The sequence below is a fragment of the Tinamus guttatus genome, unplaced genomic scaffold (assembly GCF_059628265.1).
Source record: "Tinamus guttatus ecotype Peru unplaced genomic scaffold, ASM5962826v1 Tinamus_guttatus_pri_ptg000211l, whole genome shotgun sequence".
NCBI classification, from domain to species: Eukaryota; Metazoa; Chordata; class Aves; order Tinamiformes; family Tinamidae; genus Tinamus; species Tinamus guttatus.
The window spans coordinates 4,756,898-4,783,494 of record NW_028288745.1 but is presented as its reverse complement, the minus strand read 5'-3'; the positions used below and the strand labels follow the sequence as shown (position 1 = coordinate 4,783,494).

General features: G+C 47.0%; 2 protein-coding genes across 2 annotated transcripts in view; one reads left to right on the top strand and one right to left on the bottom strand.

The window, feature by feature from the left end:
• Positions 1-240: 240 nt before the first annotated feature.
• The window catches only part of NOTCH2 (notch receptor 2), an 84,375-nt gene continuing 58,018 nt past the window's right edge, over positions 241-26,597 (bottom strand). The window contains exons 19-33 of the mRNA XM_088524416.1: positions 18,022-18,175; positions 17,281-17,465; positions 16,465-16,597; positions 14,192-14,437; positions 12,441-12,553; positions 11,310-11,839; positions 10,158-10,505; positions 9,772-9,914; positions 8,980-9,190; positions 7,702-7,798; positions 7,104-7,272; positions 3,866-4,167; positions 3,514-3,661; positions 2,907-3,004; positions 241-1,980 (exon numbers count right to left, since the gene is read on the bottom strand). Of these exons, the coding sequence (XP_088380542.1) occupies positions 637-1,980; positions 2,907-3,004; positions 3,514-3,661; positions 3,866-4,167; positions 7,104-7,272; positions 7,702-7,798; positions 8,980-9,190; positions 9,772-9,914; positions 10,158-10,505; positions 11,310-11,839; positions 12,441-12,553; positions 14,192-14,437; positions 16,465-16,597; positions 17,281-17,465; positions 18,022-18,175 (4,221 nt within the window). The 3' untranslated portion in view covers positions 241-636. The remainder of the gene's footprint in view (positions 1,981-2,906; positions 3,005-3,513; positions 3,662-3,865; positions 4,168-7,103; positions 7,273-7,701; positions 7,799-8,979; positions 9,191-9,771; positions 9,915-10,157; positions 10,506-11,309; positions 11,840-12,440; positions 12,554-14,191; positions 14,438-16,464; positions 16,598-17,280; positions 17,466-18,021; positions 18,176-26,597) is intronic.
• On the top strand, positions 20,492-24,911 carry LOC148594721 (uncharacterized). The gene is made up of 2 exons (XM_088524541.1): positions 20,492-21,121; positions 24,825-24,911. Exons 1-2 carry the CDS (start codon positions 20,492-20,494, stop codon positions 24,909-24,911), a joined length of 717 nt encoding a protein of 238 aa, XP_088380667.1.

Genomic DNA, 26,597 nt, shown 5'->3' with positions numbered 1-26,597 from the left:
TCACGGATATTAGCTGGTTTGGATAAGAAAAAGGCTCTTGAAGGGGAAAGGCTGAGGCTGCATGACCAAAGGTGATGGGTCCAGTCACTTGACCTGTAGGTGTTTTGGGAAGTCTGGCTTGCTTGCTGAGCAAGAGGAGCCATGAGGAAGAGGGGTGTAGGAATGTGGGTGCAGCTCTGAGCTGAGTCAAGACAAGGCAACTTGAGCTCAAGAAGAACTAGCAGAAGGTGCTTCAGAAAGAGATTAGGTAGGTAACAAAAGGAGTAACAAAAACACAAAGCTGGTTTTGGCTACATTTCTGGAGAAATGACCGTAAGATGCATTAACCTGAAGAGCTGTTGCCTCAAGGAAACGGTGGAATATACTTAAAAGCAGACTGGAGAATCCAGTGGAGGCAGCAATCACATCCTAGGTGCTAGGGACTTGGTTAGAAGTGACCCAACAGGTCTTCTCCATCACCAGCTTCTACAATTCTCTGTTTAGGAAAGCATAAAAGCCTACGGCAACCACAGTCCCTCCAATGAGAAAAGCCTGGGCTCATTAAGACTCTTGGATATTAAAATGGTTCTTCATTTCCATCTGGAAGACCTTCATCAGTTCTGGAGTCCACTTGCTCGGCTTCCCCGTGGCCGGCCCTCAGGCATACACCTGCATGTTGTTCCGCTGCTGCTCGGACATGTGAGCGGCCGCCGGCCCGCGCTGGTTGTTACCAGGACTTGTCGCCACATCGGACCAGTCGGAGGCAGAGTGTGGGGAAGAGCTTGACCATTGGTCCGGAGACTCAGGTGATGGAGTCAGGTACGGGTGCTCCCCTTGCAAGTGCCGGTTGTGGCTAGGAGTCCGTTCCGTGGCCGAGGAGTAGCAGCTGTGCTGCGACGGCGGCGTCGGGTACTTCCCCATGGAGCTCTGGAACTGGTGGTAGGCCGGGAGGATGGTCTGCGCCACCTGCCCGTCCTGCTGAGGGATGGCAGCCATGGAGAAGGAGGCGCTGGGCAGCTGAGCTAAATCCGGGATCTGGTACATGGAGCTGAGAGGAGCTGCCATGTTCTGAGCGCAGTTTGGTTGAGCCTGCTGTGGCAGTGCTTGCTGGTTTATGCCGCCCTTGGGAACCAGCTGGAAAGTCATGATAGGGGGCAGAGACTCCCTGGAAACTCCCAAGTGCTTTGCATCTGCTTGAACTAAGCTGCTCTGCTGAGAAGCGCTGGGGTGTGAATGCATCACCTGGGGCACCATGCCAAACATCTCATTGTACTGGGATTCATTCATCTCCATACGATTCATCCACTCGGTGGAAACATTGGCCGTCCGGAGCCTGCCGAGCCCGCTGTTCGGAGGGGTGGTTCTGTGCTGCGAAAGCAGCTGGCTCACAGAAGGGAGCACGGTGCCGGATCCGCGTCCCAAGGGCTGCATCTCGTGGAGGTTGGAGAAGGACATCGTATGCGCGGCCTGCACTGACGGGGCAGTCAGCAGGGAGCTGGGGGACGAGTGTAGCACCCCCGGCGAAGGCATCACAGGCGAAGATGTTGGCTCAGATGCAAAAGCATGGGGTGATTCTAGGGAATCAACTGGTGACAAGGTCACTGAGCTCTCTGAAAATTGCCCTTTGCTTTCGCTGAGGGACTTCTTCCTTCTCCTCTTGGCATCTTTGGTGAGGTTCGTGGGTATGATGCCCTTGGCATTCGGTTTGCGTGACTTCTTGCTTAACGAGGCATGTTTCAGATTGAGGAATGACCTGTTTGGACCACAAATGACTGGGGAGAGGGCAGAGTTCAGCATGGCACCCGGGTGCCCAGCAGGGCTGTGCGCGACGTTGTACTCATTCAGGAGCTGCACTATGTCATGATGCATCCGGTCCTGGGCCACATCCCGGGGCAGGCGATCCATGTGGTCTGTGATGTCCCGATTGGCAAAATGGTCTAGCAAGATCTTAGCTGCTTCGAAACTGCCTTCCCGAGCGGCAAGGAAGAGCGGTGTCTCCTCCTGAAAACAGAGAGCAGATATTTCAGCGGCTTCGCTGCTGTAGCGGAGAGGGAACCATAGTGCTGTGGAGGGACTGACTCCAAGCTAATGCTCCCTCAAGGTTGCAATAACACATGGAAACATAGCCCTAACGTGGTGCGTTGCTAACTGCCTCTAGGAACATCCTGCTCCAGGAGACAATCTTTGAATGGGGCAGATTACAGGAGGAGCCTGGGGATTTTGTGCATGACAGTGGGACACCCAGGTTAAACTATCGCAGCAGGCACCGTTCTGCCATGGGTGCTGTGAGGAACTGTGAAAGTACTTGGTGCCTTTCTCTCACCATCTGCCATGAGGGGGAAGGCACGAAGGACTAAAGCAGACCAGTGGAGAACTGGAGCTTGTGGGTAGCTCTGAAATCTACTGAGCAACACCTAACATTCAAAAAACAAAACCTCATATAGAGGAAAGAAACCGAGCATTAACACACAGCTAATCCTAAGAGCAGTGAAACAGCAGGAGCTCTGCACAGTGCAGGCTTCCTCGCAAACAGAGAGGCTGCACTGCAGACCCTGGTAGCATGACAGGAGGTGACTGCTGCTGCGCCACCAGACCTGGCTCTCTGCTGAACAAAGAATTTAGCTGCTTAGCATGAGCAGCATTTCAGCCTGGTGCCCTCACCCCACGGACTGCTGATTGCATTCCTTTCTGCAACAAAAGCAGGGCAACATCGACGTGCAGGGCCTCGCCAAATAAGAATAACAATTGTTCTCCCACACTAAAAAAAAAAATCATTCAACATTTGGGGAAAGTTCCAGTCATGGTCTGGATTTGGAAGACCTGCACTGTGCACTCAGTTTAGAAACTCTGGGCTTAGCTCGCTTCCAACAGCAGCGAGATGATCCGAGGGAAAAACGACAGCCACGCTGGGCACACTCGTACTGTACCTTGTTATCCTGCATGTCTCTGTTGGCTCCATTTTTCAGCAGCACCAGTGTTGCTTCCACATTGTTGACAGCAGCAGCCCAGTGAAGAGCAGATTTACCTAAAGGGAAACCCAGCAACTTCAGTAACAAGCTGAGGAGCTTCTTTTAAAGCATCAAGATGGATAACAAGAGCACACTTGAAGAAAAATACTAAGAACCCATACTATGGGTTCTGCAGCATGGTATGCCCTGAGGGACATGCTTACACTCTGGTAGTCATCACACTGTCACATACTCCCACATTCTCAAGGTGTGATGGGACTCTCAGCACAGGCTTTAGGATTTCCTTATATAACCTACCCCACAGTGTCACATCTAGAGCACAGAAGACCCCAGCATAAGCAGTGCTGTATCTCTCTCCCTTTCCTTCCAGGATTGTCCAACCAAACCACTCTGCAGGGGTCTGCAGTCAGTTACTACTGGATAGGACCTTCCACGGGACACCCTGTGTGCCCTGTTTGGCCACATAAGTCACGAGCTGCCCGTGCTCTGGAAGAGCAGAAGCCCAACCCTTCCTGCTCACACCACGACAAACGCCTGCCCAGCCCGGGCCATCAGGCCATGTTACCATGGTCATCCACTGCGTTCACATCTGCCTGGCAGTTGATCAGCTCGGCCACCATCCCTTCCACAGCCAACCGCGCAGCCAGAATTAACGGGGTTGTTCCGTCATTCATCCGGGCGTCCAAGTCTGTCACTCTGTTACGGATCAAGATCTGCACAACAGGAGAAGAGAGAATTTTTCAGTACTGCTAAGGACTGAGACTGAGGATTTACAACAAACTGAGGAGAAACTTTGCAATGAAATATCGCCATGAAGTCTGAATGCAAGGATGCAGGTACGGGTAAGAGTGATAGAAGCAAACAGACCTAATAAACACATGGAAGATAATTTGTTTGGGGTTCTTCAATTGCTGTACCTGAAAAACACCCTGTGCATCAGCAGCTACAGCTGCATGCAGGGGAGTCCGGCCCATGTTGTCTCGTGCATTGGCGTCTGCACCGGCATCCAGCAACCGCTTGGCAGCATCTGCTCTTGAGTAACGGGCTGCTAAGTGCAGTGCCATCTCCCCAGTACGGTCTGTTTGGGCTTGCAGATTGGCACCCTGATAGATCAGGTCCGTTATTATATTTGCCGAGGAATCTTCCGCGTCCTCATCATCCTCGCTGATGTCAGAGCTGCCCACGCGTAGAGATGCCAACATGAGTGGGGTACATCCATCTGCAGAGGAAGAGATGTGATCACAGCAACCTGCTGGTGGGAGCAATGGGAAGGAAGCTCTCGTGTCCCATCCCCTGCCATTAGGCCCTGACAGACAGACAATCCCGCCAGTCACTTCAACTCACAGCCGCTCTCTTTATTTTAAATTCCAGCTGAATTAGTGGCCTGTTTTGCTTTTAAGCCGCATGTTAGCAGCTACTGCAACCACAATAAGACAACTCATGTGGACGTCCTGATAATACTCCTAGGGAAAAGTAGCAATTTCGAGAGAAAAATTGTTGGTGGCAACTATTTAGCAGACAGTGACCTAAAGAGAAATGTAGACAAAAGTCTACAAAAAACCCCCGTAACTTCATTAAAAGGGCACTGAAGCTGTGAAAATCAAACTCTAAGAAGCTGAAAAATGCAGCAGCAGCACTGCCTGAACCAAACCCATTTTGCTTTCAAGGACATCCATCTTTGCAACACTAAACAAACTAACCAGGCACACGCTGTACTTTCACAGAAACCCTGCATAGGATTGTGGAACAGCACCTAAGTCAGTTTTATTCTTGAACTACATCATCTTACACGCGCACGATGTCTTGTTCCCTATGCACTAACTGCTCATGACTACAAATCCCTGAAAGGGTCTCCACAGCGTGGGTGTTTCTGAAGGTATCGGGCTCCTCTCTCTCCTCAAGTCTCCACGATGGGATATTCACAAAGGCTGACCTCAAGGCCAGGATGGTTCCTGCCCCCAGGATCCATCCACCAGCACTGGAAGATGGACAGACTTCAGGCGTCTCCTAATTTAACTTGGCTTCCTGGGGAGAGCTTCCCTCTCTCTCTGCTGATCACAGAGGGTAGCCTAGGAGGATCAGCTCTCCCTCTTAAATTTCCCCATTATTAGTATCCCCTTCAAAACAGTGCAATTAAGGCTTAAAACATCCCCACTGATTTTCAACAACCAAGCTGCAGAGCTGCCATGGGGCATGCAGCAAATTCTGCCTCCCCAGTGGGGCTCGCTTAGAGCAGCCCAGGACAATTTTTCAGCAACTGCCTGCTTCATTTCGGAGCAGGGGACTTGCTGTACCCCACGGACAACAGCTTCCTGCACACACAGCTCACCTGCAGTGCACGGTCTGTACGGAACGTGCCCTGCAGCAAGCAGGACAGTGTGATCACAGCATTAGGAGCCCGTGTTCATAAAGAAGTGGTATTCACCCCGTGAGTGCCACACAGAGAACTAACACCCTTCCCTTCCACCCTCAGTTCCCGTTTCTTTTTGAGCACCACGCTTTTCTGATTTGTTTTTTTTTTTTTTAGTACGATTACAGAAGTTCTACAGAAGTCTAAAACTCCGTGTTTCTAGCCCAGGAACCCAGAGATGGCGGCTGCAGCTTCCAGCCCTGCGGCAGCAGAATTCCCGCTCCTCCTAGCGGCTCGACAGCGAAGGACAGGCGCCCTTTCACCAGACAACGTTCTGCAGAGCTGCTGGACAGCAGAGAGGGGCTGGCACATGGGCCCGGCTTCACTTCCAAGATCCAGGCGCGTCTATGGACCCTCCTGCCTGCCGTCCAAGGCAGCACCTCCTTTTGTGCTTCTCTTCCCCAGTGCTGGCTCTGCTTTCTTGCCCCAAATGAACACTTCTCAGTATGCAAGTCAGGCTGTGGTCTCCTCCGTTCCGCCCCGCCAATAAAAAGAGTGGAGAGAAGAAGCAGACAGAGGAGCCTTCCTTCTCTCCAGCACCCCAATCCTGGGAAAAGCACTTTCCAGAAAAGGTCTTGATCAATCACTGCCATTGTCCTGGGCAGACCGTGGGGCTGCTCCATGGGATACACAGCTATAGCATGCATAAAAACCTTGGAAAAAGTAACTGTCATCAACAAGTCTCTCAGGTATGTGCTTTTTGGAGCCTCATAAGCTGACCACACACGGATAGTTTCATGAGGCTAACAAAAAAGCACATCCAGCCAGAGTGTCTCAATTAAACAGGTTTTGGAGCATTAGTGAAAAGCCATGGACACAATGTCTTTTTTCCTCCTTCGAGATTGTTCTCTGAAATAGCTGGAAAAGAATTCAAAAGGATCCAGCTGGAGGCAGACACGCAGCATGGAAAATTCCGGTCTGAACCACTAAAGTTTAAGCAACTAAAAAACGAGGGCCATATAATAGGGACAGTTAATCAGTTTTAATTATAGGTGGTGTTACCAGCTATGCTTATAATTGCATTACCCTGGTTACACACTTGCAATAACTCCACTGAAAAGAATGTCCTCACCACTCTGGGGGACACAGAGAGAGAACAGCTTGGAGAGGCAAAGGTGAAAGCAGCATTGTATAAAACCTCTTCTGTTTGCTGTCTTCCAAGAAAAGGGCCTCTAAGATGTAAAACTTACAAGAAGATGGTAAAGTCTAAAAGTTCACCTGATAGGTACAACTGAAAAACTGTACACAGGAAAAAAATATCTCCCTTTCTGCCAGACATCTCCTTATTTAGGAAAAGGACATCTTTGCTCCCCCTGCCAGAAAAAAAAAAAACATTGTAGGTGCAAAGTCTGATAAGCTGCCCCTCAGCAGAGTCTGGCAGAAACCTCAGCAGTGAGAGAACTGGACAAGTTTAAGGTAATTTCCAGTGCAACTGTGCATTCCAAGTGTCTGCTACCATGCCTTTCTGACCACATCTTTATGCATGTGCTGTCCTGCAGGAGATCACAGGCCACCTCCTACCACTGTGTGACAAGTGTATTCTCTTCCTCCTGTTTACATGATATTCCTTGTGCTGCAGACCATGATCCAACCTCCCCAGCTTTCTTTTCTGGACTCTGCACAATCTTTCCTCGAGTGCTGTAGAACTTCTGCTGGTGTCCCTGCATTTCCCATATCAGCTTTAAACATCAGCAGCTGCTGGAAGCACAGGAGACCCAGGCTGGCTTGCAGCACAAGGCACTGACCTGGCCCTCTGACATTGACATCCAGAACGTCCACTTCTTGGTCGGCCTGAGGCGGTGTCAGGGCGAGCGAGGTGCTTCCACAGATGTCTGCTGCCTCCAGGTGCTGCTGTGTCCACTGGCGCTGATCCACCTGCTCGTCGCCTTCTGGTAGCAAGGCCTGATCCTCAGCCTGAGCATGGAGAGAAATGAGAGAGCTCATCAAGCAGCCCAAGACACTGCAATTTCTCACACTTTCATTCTTTTATTTATTTTAAGCTAACCAAGACCTTCATTTACCTCGGTTTGGCATTAACTTTTATATTCCCACCACACAAAATCAGGCTTGAGCTGCACGATGTCATTAACCTCCTCCCTTTGGTACAGCGAGACCTTATAGGGAGGGGACATGGGAACAGAACTTACCTGCTTTCTCAACAGGCCTGGCATGGCTGTGCTAACCCGAGGATTTGCTCATCGGGAATCTTTAGTTACATCTAACACACACCTGAGCAACAGGACGATTTGGGCAGCAGAACCCTGGAAGTGAACGCAGCGTTTTCCCCTGCTAGCCCAAAGCAGTCTCAGGGGTCAGTTGGCTACGCTCAAGACAACCTCCTACCTTTGCTCTCTTGGGCTGAGGTCCGCCGTCACCTGCCCAGTGCTCGGTTGGTCCAGAGTCAGCCAGGTTACCCTCGGGGATCTGCACCGCCAGGTTCCTAGCAAGGGAAAGCACACGGCTTTGCAAGCTGGCCAGGTGCTACCATCACTGTCTGCAGACGGGCTGCAGTCCGTGTGGTAATTTGCAAAGAGGAGCCAAGAAGGTAGAGAGGAACATCGAAGATCTCAACGGAAACTGATGTTGCACAGCTGCCGCATGACAACAGGCATCACACGCACCAGTGGTGCCCATCCAACCACTGCAGCTTTGAGCTCCTGCAGTTTCAAACTGCAAATATCAACCATGGCACCAGCAGACTGGGCCTAACGCCCATGACCAGTTTCTAGCAGAGAGGCAGGCTCAGCCAGCAATCACAACTGTCACACCGCCATGCTGACTGGAGATGCGGCACCAAACAGGAGATAAATCTCACTATGGGTGAGCTCCACAGGGGTTATAAAAGGAACCGAGTGTGAACTGGGTGCCTGGTTTTGTTTGTTACGATGTGCTACTGGGATGTTTGCAAAGTGTAAACCTGGCCTTCTGTCTCTGAAAGCAGGTGTTGCATTGGCTGCAGAAAAAACCTTTGAGCATTGGTAGAGTAGTCAGGTTAGCAACAACCAAACTCTTCTGAACAGGACTTAGAAATAGAGATATTTTCCAGGCTAAATAATAACTCCTAAAGTATTTGTCCCTGGTTCACAATATGGCTGATTCCATGCAGCTTCAGGAAACCTATCTAGAGTTCACTCCCTGCATTAATTTCAGCCAGCCAACAGTGGCATTAATACACTTAGAACTGTACACTTGGTTAAGTCAGTGGAAAGTCAAAACTGCACAAATAGGATTCTTCTGAAGTTTTCTATTATTTCTGAGTCGTGTCTTCCATGCTTTGAGCTGGAAGTATTAAAAGTTCATTTTCACCTATGAACTCAAAAATGTCAAACCCAAATCATGCAACAAAAAGTACCCAACCGCTGAACTAAACAGAGCATCAAATAACCAAATGTAATCAGAAGATTAGATTGCTTACTGGTATTTTATAGATTAAGGTTACTTAATATTCCTCTGTTCAATAAGGAAATATTAAATCTGGGGAGAGAGACTAAACTGTTTCAGTTTAAAAGGCAGCTTTTCTCGTGGCGTTAAGTGCCTTTAGTGAAAGATCTGTAAACCATGTTCTTAACATCCTACTTCATGTTAGCAAACAGGTGACCAGCGGTCCAAATGGAGACTTACTTGAGCCCGACTGCATCTTCCCCCACTGGCTCTCTGCGCTTGTGGTTACTGGGGTCTCTGCGCAGAATGAAGCCCTCGGGGAGCCACAGCGAGCCGTGCTTGCGCTTGCGCTTTGCCATCATCACGCCCAAGAGGAGGATTAAGAGGATGATTAAAGCTGCCACGGCAAGGAGGTAAAGCAACTGGGTCTTTGGTGGCAGCAATGGTTCACCTAAAACCCAAATTAAAACGCAGTGCAATTAGTGAAGTTGAGATGACAACCTGATCTGCATGTGTTCTTCCCCAGCTAGGAATCTAGCGATGTTACCAGCCCAGTATGAAACTGCAGCTGAGCTGCAGACTGAAGGTGTGGGACAGAAATCAAAAGTAATATCCAGCACTGAAGGAAAACGTTATCTGGAAGCCTAAGGCGCATCTCCTTTTTCCTTCTCTCTAATGGCAACATTTTCCTTCAGTTCATGGCTTAGAACACACAAATTGTTTCTAGGACAGATAAGACAACCGCAGTAGTGATAAACCACAGCAGGATGTGAGAGATCATGTTTCCTACATGTACTAAAATGACTAGGCTCCACATTTATATGACCTGCCTTATTAATAATGCAGGAAAAGTCCCCTCAGATAATTCATGGAGCACAGGAAGGCTTTGATGGGATGAAATAAGGATCTTCCAGAAACTGTACTGAACAGTGAGACATACGAAGATGATCAATAATCTGAGTGTGCATTTTGTACGCTCAAGTTTCCTGTCTGTCTGCCTGTACAAGACATTTTCCCCCTGAGATCACTTACTTTGGACAGACACAAAGGGATAGGGCAACATGCCCTTGATGGCCTGAGCAGCTAGGAGAGCCGCGGCAGCTTCTGTGTTGTGGAAGCACTGCTCCGAGTCCTCCGCACACTGACGGTTGTCAATCTCCAGGAACACTCTGGTGCTGCAACAACACAGCAACACACAAAAATCAGCATCAGAAAAATAAGATTTTGTCAAAACCATTGCAAAGTTCAATTGTGGCATTTTAGGCTAACCTTTCCACTGCAGCACTGAGTTTGGCAGTCTAATTTCCCCATAGCAAACCAGAAAGGCTGCAGTCCCAGATGGTCCAGACCACTCACACACCTACAAGCAAGACCTAGCTGCCTAACAAGGCAGGAGGAACTCGGGGGCATCCACTCACCCAATGACCTCCTGCTCCAGCTCTCTCTGCTTGCGTATGATCACGAGGGATCGCCGACTCCGTGCTGCGGATTTCTCCCCATAGTATGGGAAGACCATGGGGTTTCCCTGGGAGTCCAGCTTGATCCTGAGGTTGGTGTGGAGCAGAGTTCCTAGAGTGCGCAGGAAGGTGCGCACGTCCCCCAGCAGCTCGTCAGGGGGCATCAAGACCACGATGATGAGGGTCCCCTCTGCTAGTTTCTCAGCCTTGTCACCAGCGCAGTCCAGGCCGTCCCAGCCACACTCCTCGCTGTTACAGCCCTGGTCACAGCGCCCGTCTGCATAGTGATCGGCACAGTACGTGTCGTACCTGCGACGGCCAAAGGGTTGCAGTTAGCATAAGGATACACACGCTCTGTACAGTACACCCGCACTATAGGGGCTGGCAGATTGGTGTACAAAGCTTTTCATCACTTCTTAATCATTCTCGCTTACAGTTGAGGGCCAAGAACACTTTCATTCAGGATTTAAGAAAAAAAAAAAAAAAGAAGCTATAACTCCAGGACACAGATTGAAAATGGGCAGAGTGGAAGTTGGACACACAGCACTTCCACTTCAGTTCTGGTAAAAGAGAACTGTTTATTCTATTTACTGAGGTAAAGCTCTAAAATCTCCTGTCTCATCAAGCAGCAACCACCACAGCAAAGTGTAGCAGTTATCATGAAAGACTGCAGAGAAGGGAGAGCCATAACGAAAAGGCAGGAACACCCATTCTGAGGGAGGAAATACACCTGGGACAAAGACACAGGTATTGCAACTGTGGAGGGATTCCAGGATGGGAGGCAGCACTATTGAGATCTAGCACAAGGTGAAATGCCTTCCATTTACACTCCTGTAGAAAGCAACAGAGATCCATCAAGCAGGTCAACACATTACTGTTACTCGGGGTATCAACTTAGCTCCTAACAAACACATTCCAGAACTTCTTTCCAAAAACAGATGAGAAGTACGCAAAAAGGAAACTGCTTGATGCTCAACTTCTAGCAAGAGCATAGACCAACACCAGAAAACAAGGAAAGGGAGAGTAGGAACATGCACGAAGAACAGCAGCGATTGCAAGCATTAGCAGGAGATGTGTTAGTGATACAAAGACAGTGGCAGGATCCAGCCTTACTTGCACGCCTTGCTGTTTTGCTGACATTCGAAGTTGTCAAACAGGCACTCGGGTGTGTTGCAGAAGTCATCGCACTGCCCATTGAAAAGCAACCAGCAGCGCAGCGAAGAGGAGCAGTTGGCCCAGGGATCTTCCATTGTCAAGGAGCAGTCGCCTCCGTCCCACTGGCACGCATGGGTGTTGCAGTCCTCATCGCAGTAGCCATCCCTTGCTTTGTCGGCACAGTGGGAATCCAAACATCCTTGGGGCTCTTGGCTGGGATGAGCAAGCTGTTCACACTGGCTGCCTTGGGCATGATCAGGGCACTGACAGTAATAGTAGGGAGGCTGAGAACGAGGGTGGCAGATGCCGCCGTTCTGGCAGGGGATGCTGGCACAGCCGCTGTGTGTCTGGCACTCCTCTCCTGCAGACAGCTTGGGGCAGTAGCACCGGGGACCAGACGATGTCTGGATGCACTGTTCCCCCTTCTTGCATTTCACTTGCCCGCAAGTACTGTGGCTGCTGAACTCGCATTTTGACCCAGAATAACCCTGGAAGGGGTGGGGGGAGAAAGAAAGAAGAAAAAAGCAAAAAAACAGGCTCAGACTTATTCTTCAGTGCTCTGAGGGCCAGTGGCAAGATGGTATGTGCAATCCCTTTCTCCACAGTAATTCTTCTGGTCTTTTTGTAGGGGCATGTCATGCTTTTCTGGGTCTAGCCTCAGGGATAAACTACTTTTAAGTAATAATAAATAACAATAAGAGACAAGGCTCTTTTAACTTTTTGAAGGGGCTTAGGAAAGCCTTAAACAAGGGCGATCTTGCAGTAAGAACAGAAAACACTGAAGAGTAAAAAGCCTGTTAATTATTTAATATTAGCTTTATGGCAAAAATCATCCACACCACCTCAAAAGCCAAGTTTTTTTTGAGTAGCAAGAGGCAAGCTATTCTCCTAGGGCAACTGGAATCCTGGGGTTTCCCAGCTAAGTAGATAACCTAAAGGATGTGGGAAGAGTGCCCAAGCACACAGCTTTGCAGGTAGGATAGAAAACAAGCACTCCACTTAGAGCATCCTAGTGACACTGATGTCACTGCAGCCGGAGAAGCCGTCAGCTAGGGCGAAGCTACCCAGACTCCAGGAGGTGGCACTTACCGGCGGGCACTGGCAGATGAAGCCGTCGGGCATGTTGCTGGCAACAGCACAGGTGCCTCCGTTCTGGCACGGCTTCTGGGGACACACATCTACGACGCTCTCACAGTGACGACCTGAGGCATGGGGCGAGAAGAGCAGAGCTGCCCGTGCGCACCAGGAAGCCTCCGCACGCGCCGCTGTCGCCAAGACACCCGGGTACAGCGGCTAAGGTGCCGTATGTAGCACGGCAGCTTCGAGCGGGCTAATACTTCTGCACCCGCTGGGAGGTTCTCAGCGAGTCCAAAGGCAAATCACTCCCTAACCATGGATGAACAACGTGTAGGAACCCACCTGACACCAACCAGCACTAGAGGTAACATTAGGTGAGACAAAGAACCCTCTGCAGTCACCCGCTGCCAGTGCCTGAGCACTGCCAGCATCTGCCTTAAGAGCAGCCGCAACACGAGCGAGTGGGACAAGCAGAGCCTCCTCAGGCTCTCCCTTCACACGGAGGTCTCACTGCCCTGAGCAGCGGGTGCACCAGCACACAGAGGCATCTCTCACCAGCACCAGAGTTTAAAAAGATGAACATGACCTAAGCATGACCTGGACCCAACTGAACCCCATGTTTCCAGATGGATTTCATGTCCAAAGGAGCTGCAGGTCTGCACTTCCCATGCTGCAAGCTCCCGCAACCCTCCTGAGGGGGCCAGGAACAATATGAGACATAACTCAAAAGAAAGCTTCACAGAGGAGATTAAACAGAAACTATCTAACATTTAGCACCAGCAGCTCACTAGCTATCCTGGCTCCAATTTCCCCATACATTGCTGTTTTAGAAACTTCATGTGCCAGTTCATGTAGTTAACATTCAAAAACCACCACATCTATTCTTCAGCTACACTGTGTCCTCGTGATATCTTTACATCTGACAACCACAAATTTAGTGAATAATCTCAGCATCTTTAAATTTAAAGGAAAAAAAAAAAGAGTAAAAAGTACTAGTGAAGCCTGCAGAAAAGACCACTGGTAAGCAGGAAAAGTGAAAAGTTTCAGTGGAAAAAAAATGAATATATAAGTTAAATCGACACACAAACCCAAAAGCTGAAAGCCAATACACATCTGGAGACCATTAGCCCAAACTTATACCCAGTGGGAGGGAGAAAGTAGAATAACAGTAATACTGACAAAGAAGAGATCCAGAGGGGGTGAGGCAGAAGTTTGCACAGAATGAAATTTTTGCAGACTTGTGATTCAAAGTTGGACTGTGGAAGGATCACATCACTAAGCTAGGAATGTAAAATCTGTCTGTGCACAGAATATTTCATTCTGACCACATCACCAATATAAGGCAGAAAGGGATTAAGGGGTAGAAAAGGAGGCCAAAACCTAATTATGAATACTGTGAGATTAATATAGAGAGAAAATTCATATGCTGCTTTGCAAAAGGAAAGACTATGGAGAAGCTGACACATAAACAGTCATCCTTCCAATATTAGAAATGGGAAATTATGAAGAAAAAAAAAATACCAGGAAAAATAATCCTGGCAGTCAGGTGTCCCTGGACATTCCTTTGTCTGAGACAACTCTGGAAGACCCATCTCTTAGAAGCTCTAAAGAAAAAGATTGGTTTAAAAACTAAGACACAGTGCAAGGAAACAACCAGGTATTGTAAAGGGAAGGCACTAGATAATATGATTCTCAGAAAGTTAAAGACCGACCATTTTTCACGGCATCACTGCAAAACTGGAAGCAGGTTTGTGAACACTCACCAATGAAAGCGCTACGACAGATGCATCTATAGTCATTGACGAGCTGAACGCAGTCCAGGCTTCCCCGAGGGCTGCACGGGTTGGAGAGGCACTCGTTGATATCCCCCTCGCAGCGCTCGCCCGCGAAGCCCGGGGGACACACGCAGCTGTAGCCCCCGATCTGGTCAATGCACTGGCCCCCGTTGAAGCAGCGGGGCACGCCGGAGTCCGGGGCGCAGTCATCGACGTTCTCCTCGCACAGGCGGCCTGTCGGCAGCAAAGGCAGCGATTTGAGGATATAGTGTCACCGTCTCGTTTCCTAGTGCCATGGTCTCGTTTCCTATACTGCTCAGCAAGTTTTAAGGCTGCTTCGCACACGGTGCTAGATATAAACAGGTGAAGAACTCGGTTTAATTCAGTCCACACCCTCGGTGTAGATTGCATTTGTTCAACCCCAAACTGGACCCAAGGAGCATGTGTTTCACATCCAGTCTGTTCTTGATGCTATGTTATACTGGGATTCAGCAGCCGTCATTCTTGACTTAATTTAAGGGCATAATTAAAAACACAACAACAAAACAAAAACAAAAGATACACTCAAATTACTGTGTCTGAGCGCAGCCAGCCCGCCCTGCGCTGGCTCTTGCAAGGCTGCAAACGTCCCAGCACCCATTTAATTTGGTGGTAACACTGAAACTCTGCAAAGGGCATTTGTATCATCATCACCACCACTAAAGTGACAAGAAACAACAAACCAACAGGAGAAAAAAAGAGCTGTGATAAAACACAGATTTCTAGCCAGCATGCCACTTCAAACGTCTGGCTCGTGGGGACCTCGAGTGAACTCAGCACAGCTGGGGATGGCGGCTTGTCCCTCTCCTTACAGGGTGCCCGTGCAAGAGAAGTGCCTGTTACTGGTCCTGCTTTAGCCACACAGCGGAACGGAGAAAGAGGTGCAGGGAGGGCGAGCAGATCAAGGAGAGAAACCTGTCCACATAAACATAAAGGATGTCTATACTGTCATTGCTAAGTGGTTTGGGTAGTTTTGTGAAGTATTGGCTTAAACTGAAGCAGGGACAAAAGTTAACTCTTGATATCATAAGCAGTGAAATCACTCTCTGCTAATTCCTTATATAAAAAGAAACAAAAAAACCCCAAATTAATCCCAAGATGCGAAAAAATCTAGAGATCCCAAAATCTAGAGATGGAAGAGTTAAAGTAAATACTTTCAGCCTTCAAAGATTCTTCAAAAGGAGGAGAAATGCTTTTGCACAGTAAAAACATCCTAGCATTGCAGAAATTGGTGCATAAATATATACTTTGATGTAGAGACACTAGGAGCAAATATTTTTTAATTGGAATATCTAATAAAAACAGTATGTTAAGAACTGCTCTCACAATGATTTACAAAGAAATAAACACTTATGAAGATTGCAGAGATCAGCTGGCAGTCACACTAAAATAAACTGCTAATAATGTATGTGCAGCAGGCAAACATTTCAGATGATATTACAATCTTTCTCAGGATATGAACCAAGAATTTACTTCTATTTGACACGCATTTGGCCTCCTCTGAAGTTTTTTTTTCTTTAACTGATTTGAAGAATAAATTTGAGGGTGGGGGGGGGAAGGCAAGTGAGAAAGCACTTGGTGATGGATTAAAAATATCTGACCTGTGCAATCCACAGTATTTGCAAATGTCAGATGTAACTGCGAAATGGCCGGTTAGGTTTCAAGAAAAATGACACTGAAAAGGCTGTAGAATCATACTCACTGAAAACCACCACTATGTAACTGTGGACTTAAAAAACAAAAACAAAACAAAACAAAAAAAAAAACCCTCAAACTTGCTGAAACAGAATAAGCTACCCTAGAGGCACAGAATTCCTCCACAGAAGACTCCAGGACTGAGGACAACGAAGGAACAAAGTTTAAAAGAGTAAAGGGCGCTGGAAATTATGCAAGAACTATGCAACTTTTCTGTACAGCTAACAGTATCTTAGCTAAAAAGAAACTTCGTATTTACTGTCAGGCATTCAGGCATTGTTGTGATCTATTCATTAAAAAGAAAAAGGGGAAAAAAAAAAAGGCCCTTTGCAAGACAAGAGATCCCATAGCCTAAAAAACATGTATTTATTTTGATAGAGAAAGTATCTGTCTCAAGGGATTCAGTGCGCTTTGGGAACATTCTTCACAGGAAATAATGTATTCTCTGTAGAATTTGTGGCATGAAACCAGTTATCAGAGAGGAAAATTCACTGTTGGAACATTCGCTTAATAACAGAGTTTCATACCCCGAGTTCCTGGTGGACAGGAGCACTTGAAATGATTGACGAGGTCTATGCATGTTCCTCCATTCTGGCAGGGCTGAAACTGGCACTCATCCACTTCATATTCACAGTTGACCCCCTGGTATCCAGCCACACACTAGCAGAATAAAAATAAGTGTGAATAATCTTCATAAAACAAATATACCAGCAGCCAACTGAGAAAGAAAAAGGCCAACACAGTGGAAAAGAACCCTCCATGGGACAGATTTAGTCTTCTTTGTAGCTGTGCAACTGCAAGTGATTTCAAGGACTGCACAGACAACTTAAGCCCCTAGGTTAACTGTGTGCCTACTTAACTGTACAGCGTTTAGCTTTATTCCTATAAAGTGGCTTTATTCCTATAAGGTATGACATCAAATCTTGAACATTTTAGCCCTGCACTCACTGTAGAAGTTTTGCCTCAAGGTTTACAAAAAATTCACCCTTTCCTTCTTGGGAATGAGCTCCCAAGGTATTCTTTATATTAAAATATATGTATAGTGCATTAAAACATATCTCAGCTATGAAATCTCTTAAGAGCTCTGTCTCCAAGGAGGCATAGAACTCAAATGACTACAACCTTACCCCTTAACAAACACACCTCTAATTCAGTCTTAAAAGCCTCTCAGGGGCACTGTTTCTGCCACAGCCAAATTATAAATCATTTCCAGGCGTGGACTGCTTTTTTCTCTGCTTGAAACTATTCTACCCTGTAGGTGTGTTCCTGATTTCTTTGGATTCCTCCGCATTACAACCCTCCTGAGTGCTTAGGGCTCTTGCTGCCAAGGCTCCGTGCCTCACCTCGCACTGGTACCCGCCCAGGTGGTCCCGGCAGGTAGCCCCGTTGCGGCACGGGCTGGACTCGCATTCATCCAGCTGCTCCTCGCAGTAGCTGCCCGTGTAACCCACGCGGCATTGGCACCTGTGCGTGTTTCCAACGTTGAGGCAATGGCCAGAGTGTTGACACAGCTGGTGCACTGTGACTCCTAAAAAAAAAGTCAGGACAGTGAGCGAACAGGTGAAAAACACCTAGCATAAACATGGATTAAAAAGGAGATAACTGCTTTGAAGGCCTACAGTATTAGCTATAGTCAGAAACAGGACTTGATAGCTCCTATTCTTGGACAAAATGCTTAAAAAGATACTAAGTTACTGCATAACTTTCATATACAAGGACAGTATGTCTTAAATCCGGTCTGCCTGGGACTTATTATAAAGGCATAAAAACAGCTGAAGCATTTTACAAAAAGGCAGTTCATGTAGAAAAATTTTACTGAAACTGAGACTTTAGAAAATATTTTTTTCTTTTTTTTAAATATTTTTATAGTAAGAATTAGCTTGTTATTCAAGAGAGCCTTGACCCCCAGTAAGAACTTGGAAAAGATTTTTCTAGCTTTGATGTGATTGCGAATGACTCCCACAAGGCCAGGCTCTCTGGGATTTCCAACGCACGCCGTGTGCTCGGGGATGTGAGGAAAGGAGGAGTGGATACATAATGCACTGGAAAACGCTTTCAGTTCAAGGAGCAGAGAGCCTCATTACCCCTTTGTGAAGCTGCCACCTGGCAGGAGACGTTGGGCACGTCGCAGTACGCGCCGGTCCAGCCGGAGGGACAGAGGCACTGCGTCTGCGCGGCCTTCTGGAGACACGTGCCGTTGTTCTTACAGGGAGACTTGCTGCACAGATCCATCAGTGTCTGGAGGGGAAAAAAATCCAAAATGTTGCACATAAGAGCTGCTGGGAACATTATTCAGCACAAATTCAAGAAACACAGAAGGGAAACAAGGCTCTGCAGAGCTGGTTCCATGTGGCATTGGAAAGAAAGGGACGGAACTTCCCTAGAGCAAGCTAAGGGCTTCACTGACAGGCTCAAGAACTCGCCCAGCAAAGAGTAAACGTAAGGAGGAGTAAGCCTCAGATGCAGCATCATTTCAAGAGCAAGATTATCTCCACACCTTAATGGGCACTTCACAAACTGAGGATGGACCAGAGCATACTGGGCTTTTTTATTCTTTACATAAGCAGGACAAAGACTACATACAAAGACTAAAATTCTCTTAGTAAATCATCATATGAAAGTGAAGTGAGGATTCAAAATAACTCTCTGACCTAACACAAATCAGTCACTAACCATCATTTCCTTTCTGACCACTTAAGTCTCCAAAGCAATTAAGCTATTTCATTGATTTCTATCTGACTTGAAGGAAGGATGAGTTATTTAAAGACGATGGAACTGAATTTTGGCTGTAAATGCAATTCCATTTGCAGAAAGTTCTGCTTTTCAGATGCAAACTGTCTCCTCACAAGATTAAAGGAAAAAATCTGTGCTTTCACATGCAACTAAGAAACTTGGAATTAAGTTCTATCACATGCATCTGAGTGTGAAGAAGGAAAACACTGAGCCTCTTGCTTCTGCATTTGTAATGAGGAGTCGACTGTTTTACATGTGTGGAAGGAGTGTTTGTGGAAGAATTGTTTGAAAGCAGGAACTGAGAGGAAAACTAGGGCCTAACACAGCTCTGGCATTACAGAGGCCTGCTTGGGGTGCTACACAGTTGCCACTTCCAGGATGGTTGGTATGCACGGACTCTGCTCCTCCACGGTTCCCTGGGCAACGCAATCTGCCCTCCTCACAGCTGCGAAAGGGAGTAACGGAGGATGGAGCGGGGTGAAGGCTCCGCGGCCAAACTCTGTTGCACTCCCTGTGCTGGGCTGCTGATAAGCTGCACAGTGGCTGTCTAATGAGAGATATACGATAACATGTCCGGTGCTGAGCCAGCAAAGGTGGCAAATGATGAACTTTGCTTGAACTTTGCTCATTATAACGTGAAAACCGTACCTCCATCCCAAAAGTTACCCGCCTCCGAGGTACGACCACCCCTCACTGAGCATGCGCTCTAGATTTTCGGTTGACTGTACCTTTAAATGAAAGCGAGAAACTTTTTCACCAATCAATAACAATATTAAGTATGACTCTAGTCACTCAAGCTCCACCTGAATGTAAAGAAAAGTATAAAAGGTGAACTAAGGATGAAAAGTTTGGAGGGAAGAAACCATCGTAACTCCTGGGTCAGTCGACAGGCTGATCCCCCTTCCCTCCCCTCGCGCTGGGACGCTGCCTGAGGAGACTCGAGACTGAGAGCCCTCTCCCATCTTCTGGGGTGAGTGATGATTGCACATTTGTACATCAGAGCTAGCTAAAAATCCCACGCTCTAGTAGAGAATTTCCTGTACTGACATCCGAAACCTGCTTTGTAAATGTTGCATTTGAATAAATCATACTGTTTGTGAACTCGACTACTTGTTTGGGGGGAGGCGATCGGACCTACGGTCCACGGACTGTTCGTGAATCCGATACTGCCAGGGTCGAGCTTATAGTGGATCACGCTATTTGGGAACTCGATTTGCCCCTAGGAAGGCAATCGGACCTACGGTCCACGGACTGTTCGTGAATCCGATACTGCCAGGGTCGAGCTTATAGTGGATCACACTATTTGGGAACTCGATTCGCTCCTAGGAAGGCGATCGGACCTACAGTCCACAGACTGTTTGTGAATCCGATACTTTTTTTTTTGATATCTCCTTCCCCCCCCCCACCACCACTACCACTGCGGCTTTCAAACTGCAACATTTCCAACACAAAATTGGCGTAGTCGGCAGGATGTCGATAAAGGAATTCCTACGGAGACAGAAATGTGGTCCCTCAGAAGGTGGGGAAGATTGGGCCAGAGATAATTGGTCAGATCCTGAAAAGGTTTTGCAAAGAATGGAGGAATGCCATGCTAAGTTTAAGGACGGCAAAGGCAAGGGTGTTATTTGTGCTATTCTGGGCGGTTGCTTAATTCAGGCGCAGAAGGACTATAAAATATTTGAGAAATTGAAATTAGATTATCAAGGTAAGAATTCAGAAATTCAACATTTGCAGTATGAATTAGAGAAGGAAAAGAGACGTACCCAGTTACTGGAGCAGCGAATTGAAACAATGCTGATGCAGGCACCCCGACCCCCTAATATGCGGCAAATCAGAAAGTTAATTACTAACACTGAGCCTGAGGACTGGGATGGGGACATATGGGGAGAGCCAGATAAAGAGATACAAGAAGAATCCTCAGAATTAGTGGCTGTTCGGCCGCTGATAAAGACCGAAACATCTGAAGGTCCCCGAGGTCGGAATCCCCGCACCACAGTTCGGACTACTCCTTATTCAGGTTCAGAATTAGGAGAACTGCAGACTAAATTTTCAAGAAAGCCTGGGGAAACCGAAACTGAATACTTGTGGAGAGTTTCCCTTTCAGGTGGCGACAGAATATTGTTAGACAGAGAAGAATCTTTAGGCTTCTGGGGACCAGGAGTGTTTCTAGATGAGGGGTTCCCAGATGATAATCGATCTATTACTGCTCGAGTTGCTTACTGGGCAGGGGGAATAGACCCCAGAGAAAGAGGCGAGCCACTAATAATCAAAGTTAGGGGACTGTCTGACTTATCAGAGGCGATGCAGAAAGCTGCTTGTATTCAGGCAATGTATGACCGAGGACGCTTTGATGTTCCGTTAATGGCTCCGGTAGACCCAGTTCACCTAAGGCCCCTTATTAAGGGTCTGCCTGACACAGCAAAGATATATATGCAAAATTTAAAGGAAAGGGTCATTCGGGCCCAACAGCATAATGATCAGAACCTTCACGCCCCCCCAGCACACGTTCCTACTTGGGCAGAGCTGTTACATGACATGGTGAGTTATGGACGAGAGATGGCATGGTCAGACCTTGAGCCTCTATCAGAACAATCAGGGAGAGGTAGGAAGGTATTTCACACGAGAAAATTGGAGGGTCGACCATACCCAAAACATGAACTGGAACCCTTTCAGGGTCTGCCGGCATCAGTAAATCAAATTAACAGCCCTCTGCGTAACGATTTATGGCGACAAGCATTAGCTTTAGGAGTGCCCCGCGCTATGCTGCAGGGGCAATCCACTAGCTGCATCAGAAAATTGGTTGAAATCCTGGAACGCAGAGCAACTGAATCTCCTCCTCCAAGCAGACAAGACAAGAACTCCCCCTCTGCCCCCGCCTCTGACAGAACAAACAATCCCTTTGCTCCTCTAAGTGAAGAGTTTAGGAGATCAAAAAACTAAGCAATGCGGATTGGGATTCGGGCCGCCCAACCCGCATGATACATATTTTTCAATGGTCCAAAAACAAAGAACCCTATATATCAATTCCTGTTGGTCCAAAAAAACTTAGTCTAGAATTTTTGATTGATACTGGAGCACAAATTAGTGTTCTGAACAAGTTGCAAGCAGAATCATTAGGAATTAAACCCTCTCAAAAATATATTGTAATTAGTGGAGTAACAGGTGCTAAAGAAAAATGCCCACTTGCTAGGACACAATTATGGTTGCCTGGGGAAAAGAGGATGACAGCTGTGGATGTGGTACTAAGTTCACACCCTGGGAACATTCTAGGATACGATGTGCTTAGAGGAAAGCGATGGTATCTGCCTAATGGTAGTGTTTGGAATTTTGGAGGAAAGGAGCAGGAAAGCATAACGGTAGGAGTGCTGGAAGTAACACATGCCCTGCCCCCATCTCATGTGACCAATGTTCCCCAGTACCCTTTGCCTGCAGCTGCAAAGAAGGGAATAACTGAAGTAATTGTGGACTTAGAAAAGCGAGGCATAATTGGCCGAACACATTCTCCGTATAACTCCCCGGTGTGGCCTGTCAAGAAGCCAGATGGCAAGTGGAGAATGACAATTGATTATCGAAAACTTAATCATAACACCGGCCCACTAACAGCGGCAGTCCCTAGCATAGCTGAGATTGTCATAGCTATACGATCAGCTGCACACCCCTGGATGGCCACCCTAGATATCAAAGATATGTTCTTTATGGTACCCTTAGAAGATAAAGATAAGCCACAGTTTGCATTTACATGGGATGGTGTACAATACACCTTTAATCGATTGCCACAGGGATATAAACACTCACCCACTATTGCACATAATGCGCTCGCAAAGCTTCTAGCCACAGTAAAGAAACCTCCTGAAATATGCATTTATCAATATATAGATGATATACTAATAGGTGGAAACAACAAAGAATGTGTACGAGAAACTGCTCAAACTGTTTGGCAACTATTAACAGACCATGACATGGAGGTACCACCATCCAAATGTCAAGGTCCAGCACAAGAAGTTAAATTCCTGGGGGCTTTGTGGGTATCAGGAGCTGTAGCTGTGCCCGACGATACATTAACAGAGATCGAAAAGGGACGCCTACCCCAAAACAAGAAGGAACTACAACAACTAATGGGAACACTAGGATATTGGAGGAAACATGTTCCTGGGTTCTCTGTAATTGCCCGTCCTCTCTATGATTTGCTGAGAAAGAACAAACCGTGGGATTGGACTCCGATCCATGCAGAAGCTGTTAAAACCCTAAAGGATGAATTAGTTATCAATCAGAGGTTAGGCCCCCTAAATCCAGTGGACCCTTTTCGGGCTGAATGGGGTTTCTCTGAACATGCCTCCTATTGCGGCATCTTTCAAAAAGGAGCTTCAGGTCCTTCGCGACCCCTGCTTTTCTCGTCTACCTCCTTTAAAGAGACAGAGCAGCGTTATTCTGAGTGGGAAAAGGGACTTCTCTCCTTAGTTCGGGCAGTGAAAGAGGCAGAAAAACTACGAACCTCACAGGATATCATCGTTCAGGGGCCTTTTCCATTGTTAAGTCCTATTCTTAAATGCGCCCCCCCTCCTGAAGGTGTCGCACAGAAGGGAACGATCCGCAAATGGTATGCTTATCTAGAAGGAATAAGCCACTTGCTAGCACTAAAAGAAGGACCAACTAAGACCTCCAAATTACAACAGCCAGTAAGCTCAGACATTACAACATTATGTCTTCCTTATAAGCCTTCACCTATTAAGGTAGCTCCAGAATTCACTGTATCCTCTAAAAAGGATGGAGTGTGGTTTACTGATGCCTCTGCCCGAAGAACAAGCACGGGGTGGAATTATAAGGCAGCAGCCCTGGAAATAAGCTCAGGACGGTCAGTAACTGAGGAGGGTGACGGTAGCGCTCAGGTCGGGGAACTCCGAGCCCTGCTGTTAGCTGTGGAAAATGGAGCTGAGGTAATTTATACTGATTCCTATGCCACATTTAAGGGAGCAACAGAATGGATATGTCAATGGGAAGCAAATAATTGGGAGGTAAATCGTGTACCAGTGTGGAGGACAAGTGACTGGCAGAGACTTTTGGAAGTAAGCAGACACCGACCTTTAGAAATAGGATGGGTAAAGGCACATGCAAAAACTAGTGCACCCGCAACTAAGTGGAATGAGGAAGTCGATAGGTTAGCGCAAGTGCAAACAGTAGCTGCTGAAGGAGATGAGTGGCAAAGGCTAATCGAATGGTTGCATGTAAAAAGGGGACATTCGGGGAAAAATGATCTATATCACGAATGTGTGGCACGGGGATGGCCTGTGTCAGTAGCATTAGTTAGTGAAATCATATCAGCTTGCCCTCAATGCCAACTCCGACTGAAAATGAATCATCCTAATCAAGCTCCCCCTCAGCACATTCAAAGAAACAAAGTCTTATGGAGCACCTGGCAAATCGATTATGTAGGACCATTACGACCTGCTCGTGGTCGAAAATATATCCTGGTAGGTGTGGAAGTAGTATCCAGACTAACCATGGCTACGGCAGTAAGTGCAGCCACTGGTGAGAATACTGTGAAAACCCTGCAGGACTGGTTTAGTAGCCTCCCAGCACCAGAGTGCATACAAAGTGATAATGGCAGTCACTTCACTGCTACTGTAGTGCAAGATTGGGCAAAACAAGAAGGAATAAAATGGGTGTTTCACACTCCCTATTATCCCCAAGCTAATGGTATAGTGGAAAGAGTCAATGGCATGATCAAGAAACATGCAAAAGTGTCACAGCCTAACTGGGATCTGCGGCTATCCCAAGCAGTCTACACAGTAAATAACAGATGGGGAACTTATGGAAGCCCCAAAATACAAGCTTTCTGTCCCACAGGACCACCTGCTCCCACCTTATCAGAGCCCTCAGAGTCACAAAGGCATACACCTATTCAAATGCAGGTGGGACAGCCCGTGATGGCAAAATTGCCCTCTATTGGTGTTGTCCCTTTAATTTTGGCTAAACCTCGAGGACTATGTGCCTGGGAAGCCACTGATGCTAGTGGGAAGATACACCGCATAAGCAGTCGGTGGATCATTCCCGACTTCTGACCAAATATAATTGCTTGTTTATGCTTCAAAATCAATAACAATCCAATTTGTGCCGGTCAAGGCAGAGACCGAGCATTCTTCCTTTTGTTTTCCAGGATGTCAAAAACCCGGAATGCTGGACAATTGTACCTGGAACCAAGGACTCTCCTATACTGATCTTGAGTATCCATCGGGATTGTTAGTTTCCTGCATAGTGTTGTTTTTTGATATTTGTAAATCAGATATTTGTAATAGGGTTATAGAGCTGTAGATAGGATTAGCAAATATGATATTTCCAACTTGTGTTGGGAAGATATGCTTTGGCTTGATATGTTTAGTGCACTGGAATCAAGGAGATACTCATAGTGACAACGCACAAACCTTATCCGTCCCTGACTCTGCCACCCATGGTTTGAAGGATAACTTAGCCCTAACTTTAATAAAGGGGTTTGCAACTGCTCTCAATGAATCTAGTATTACCGCTTGCTTGCCTCTACCCAAATCTGTAGAAGACCCCCTTCCTATGGGTATCCTTCCCACTGACATAGCAGGGAGCTTGCTGAGGTTATGGAGTACACCAGGTACTCTCCATATAGTGAATCCTTATTCTCCAAAGAGAGAGCGAGTTGCTGTGCAGTTTAGTCAGCCATTTAATTTTTCTACCATTGATAAGACAATTTGCACTTATTATGAAGACAATAATACTGCAACTCTTCCCTGTGACTGGGTTTTATGGGGAGCAACAGATTTAAAACCTTGGGGACGAGCAACCGCCACTCTGCAATATAGTCAACCTATAAATGCATCCTGGTGTATACAGTGGAAGAGAGGGCAAGATTGTCCCCCTCAACATAAACATAAATTAGATTGCTCTTGGTTTGGAGAATTCCGTGACTTCAGGGGTTTTACACCATTTGACCCAGGATTTTCCTTTGGCTCAGTATCAAACAAGTCAGCGTTGTGGTATTGCCAAAATGTGATAAATTGCTCCAATTGGGAACAACACGATTGGGTCAGACACTATTGGCCAGTTTACATTTCCCTAAAAATAGGCTGTCTGTGCCATAATCACAGCATAAAATATAAATCAGTAAGTGAAGACTTTGTGCCTCGTAATGATTGCCGTATAGCTTCTGGTGACGCTCCGGCTGGTTTGATCTGGGCCTGCAGTGATGGCAATATGTATACCTCCTTATGGGCTGGATTACCTGAACTCCAGTGTACCTTGGGCCTTCCAACATTGTGCCCCATGTGGAGGAGGACTCCCCTCCGACCCCACTGGATGGCTCGAGCAAAACGGGCAAAAATAGAACTGTCAGGACATGTAGAAGGGTGGCAGGACCCAGGAGCAGCCACCCGCATAGCCTGGGGAATGGAAGGATTTTTTGGATTTGGTCGTGCTACTGTGCAAACGCGATTATGGTTAAGTAAGCTAGCCTATCAAGTAGAAAAATTAGCTAATGCCACCGATACTAGTATACAGTTGCTCAATCAACAACTACAAGCCACATCAAAAATGACTCTTCAGAACCGGATGGCACTGGACTTGATGCTGTTACGCCAAAATGGACTTTGTGGCTACCTAAACCTCTCCAGTACCGACTGCTGCATTTATATCCCTAATGTTACACAGGACCTGGATATCCAATTAGAGAAGATACGACAGGTGGCGAAAGACACCCATGAACTCCGGGAATCAATGAACACTACCTGGCTGGCGAAGGTGTTTAGTTGGTTTGGATTTGGTGTCACTGGTTGGATCCAAAGTTTGATAGAATATGTGGTGATGTTCATTGTGATGATAATTATCCTAAGTATAGCAATATCCTGTGTAAAATCTACTATAATGAAAGCTATTAACATAAAGATGATTCAGTTCACCGCTTATA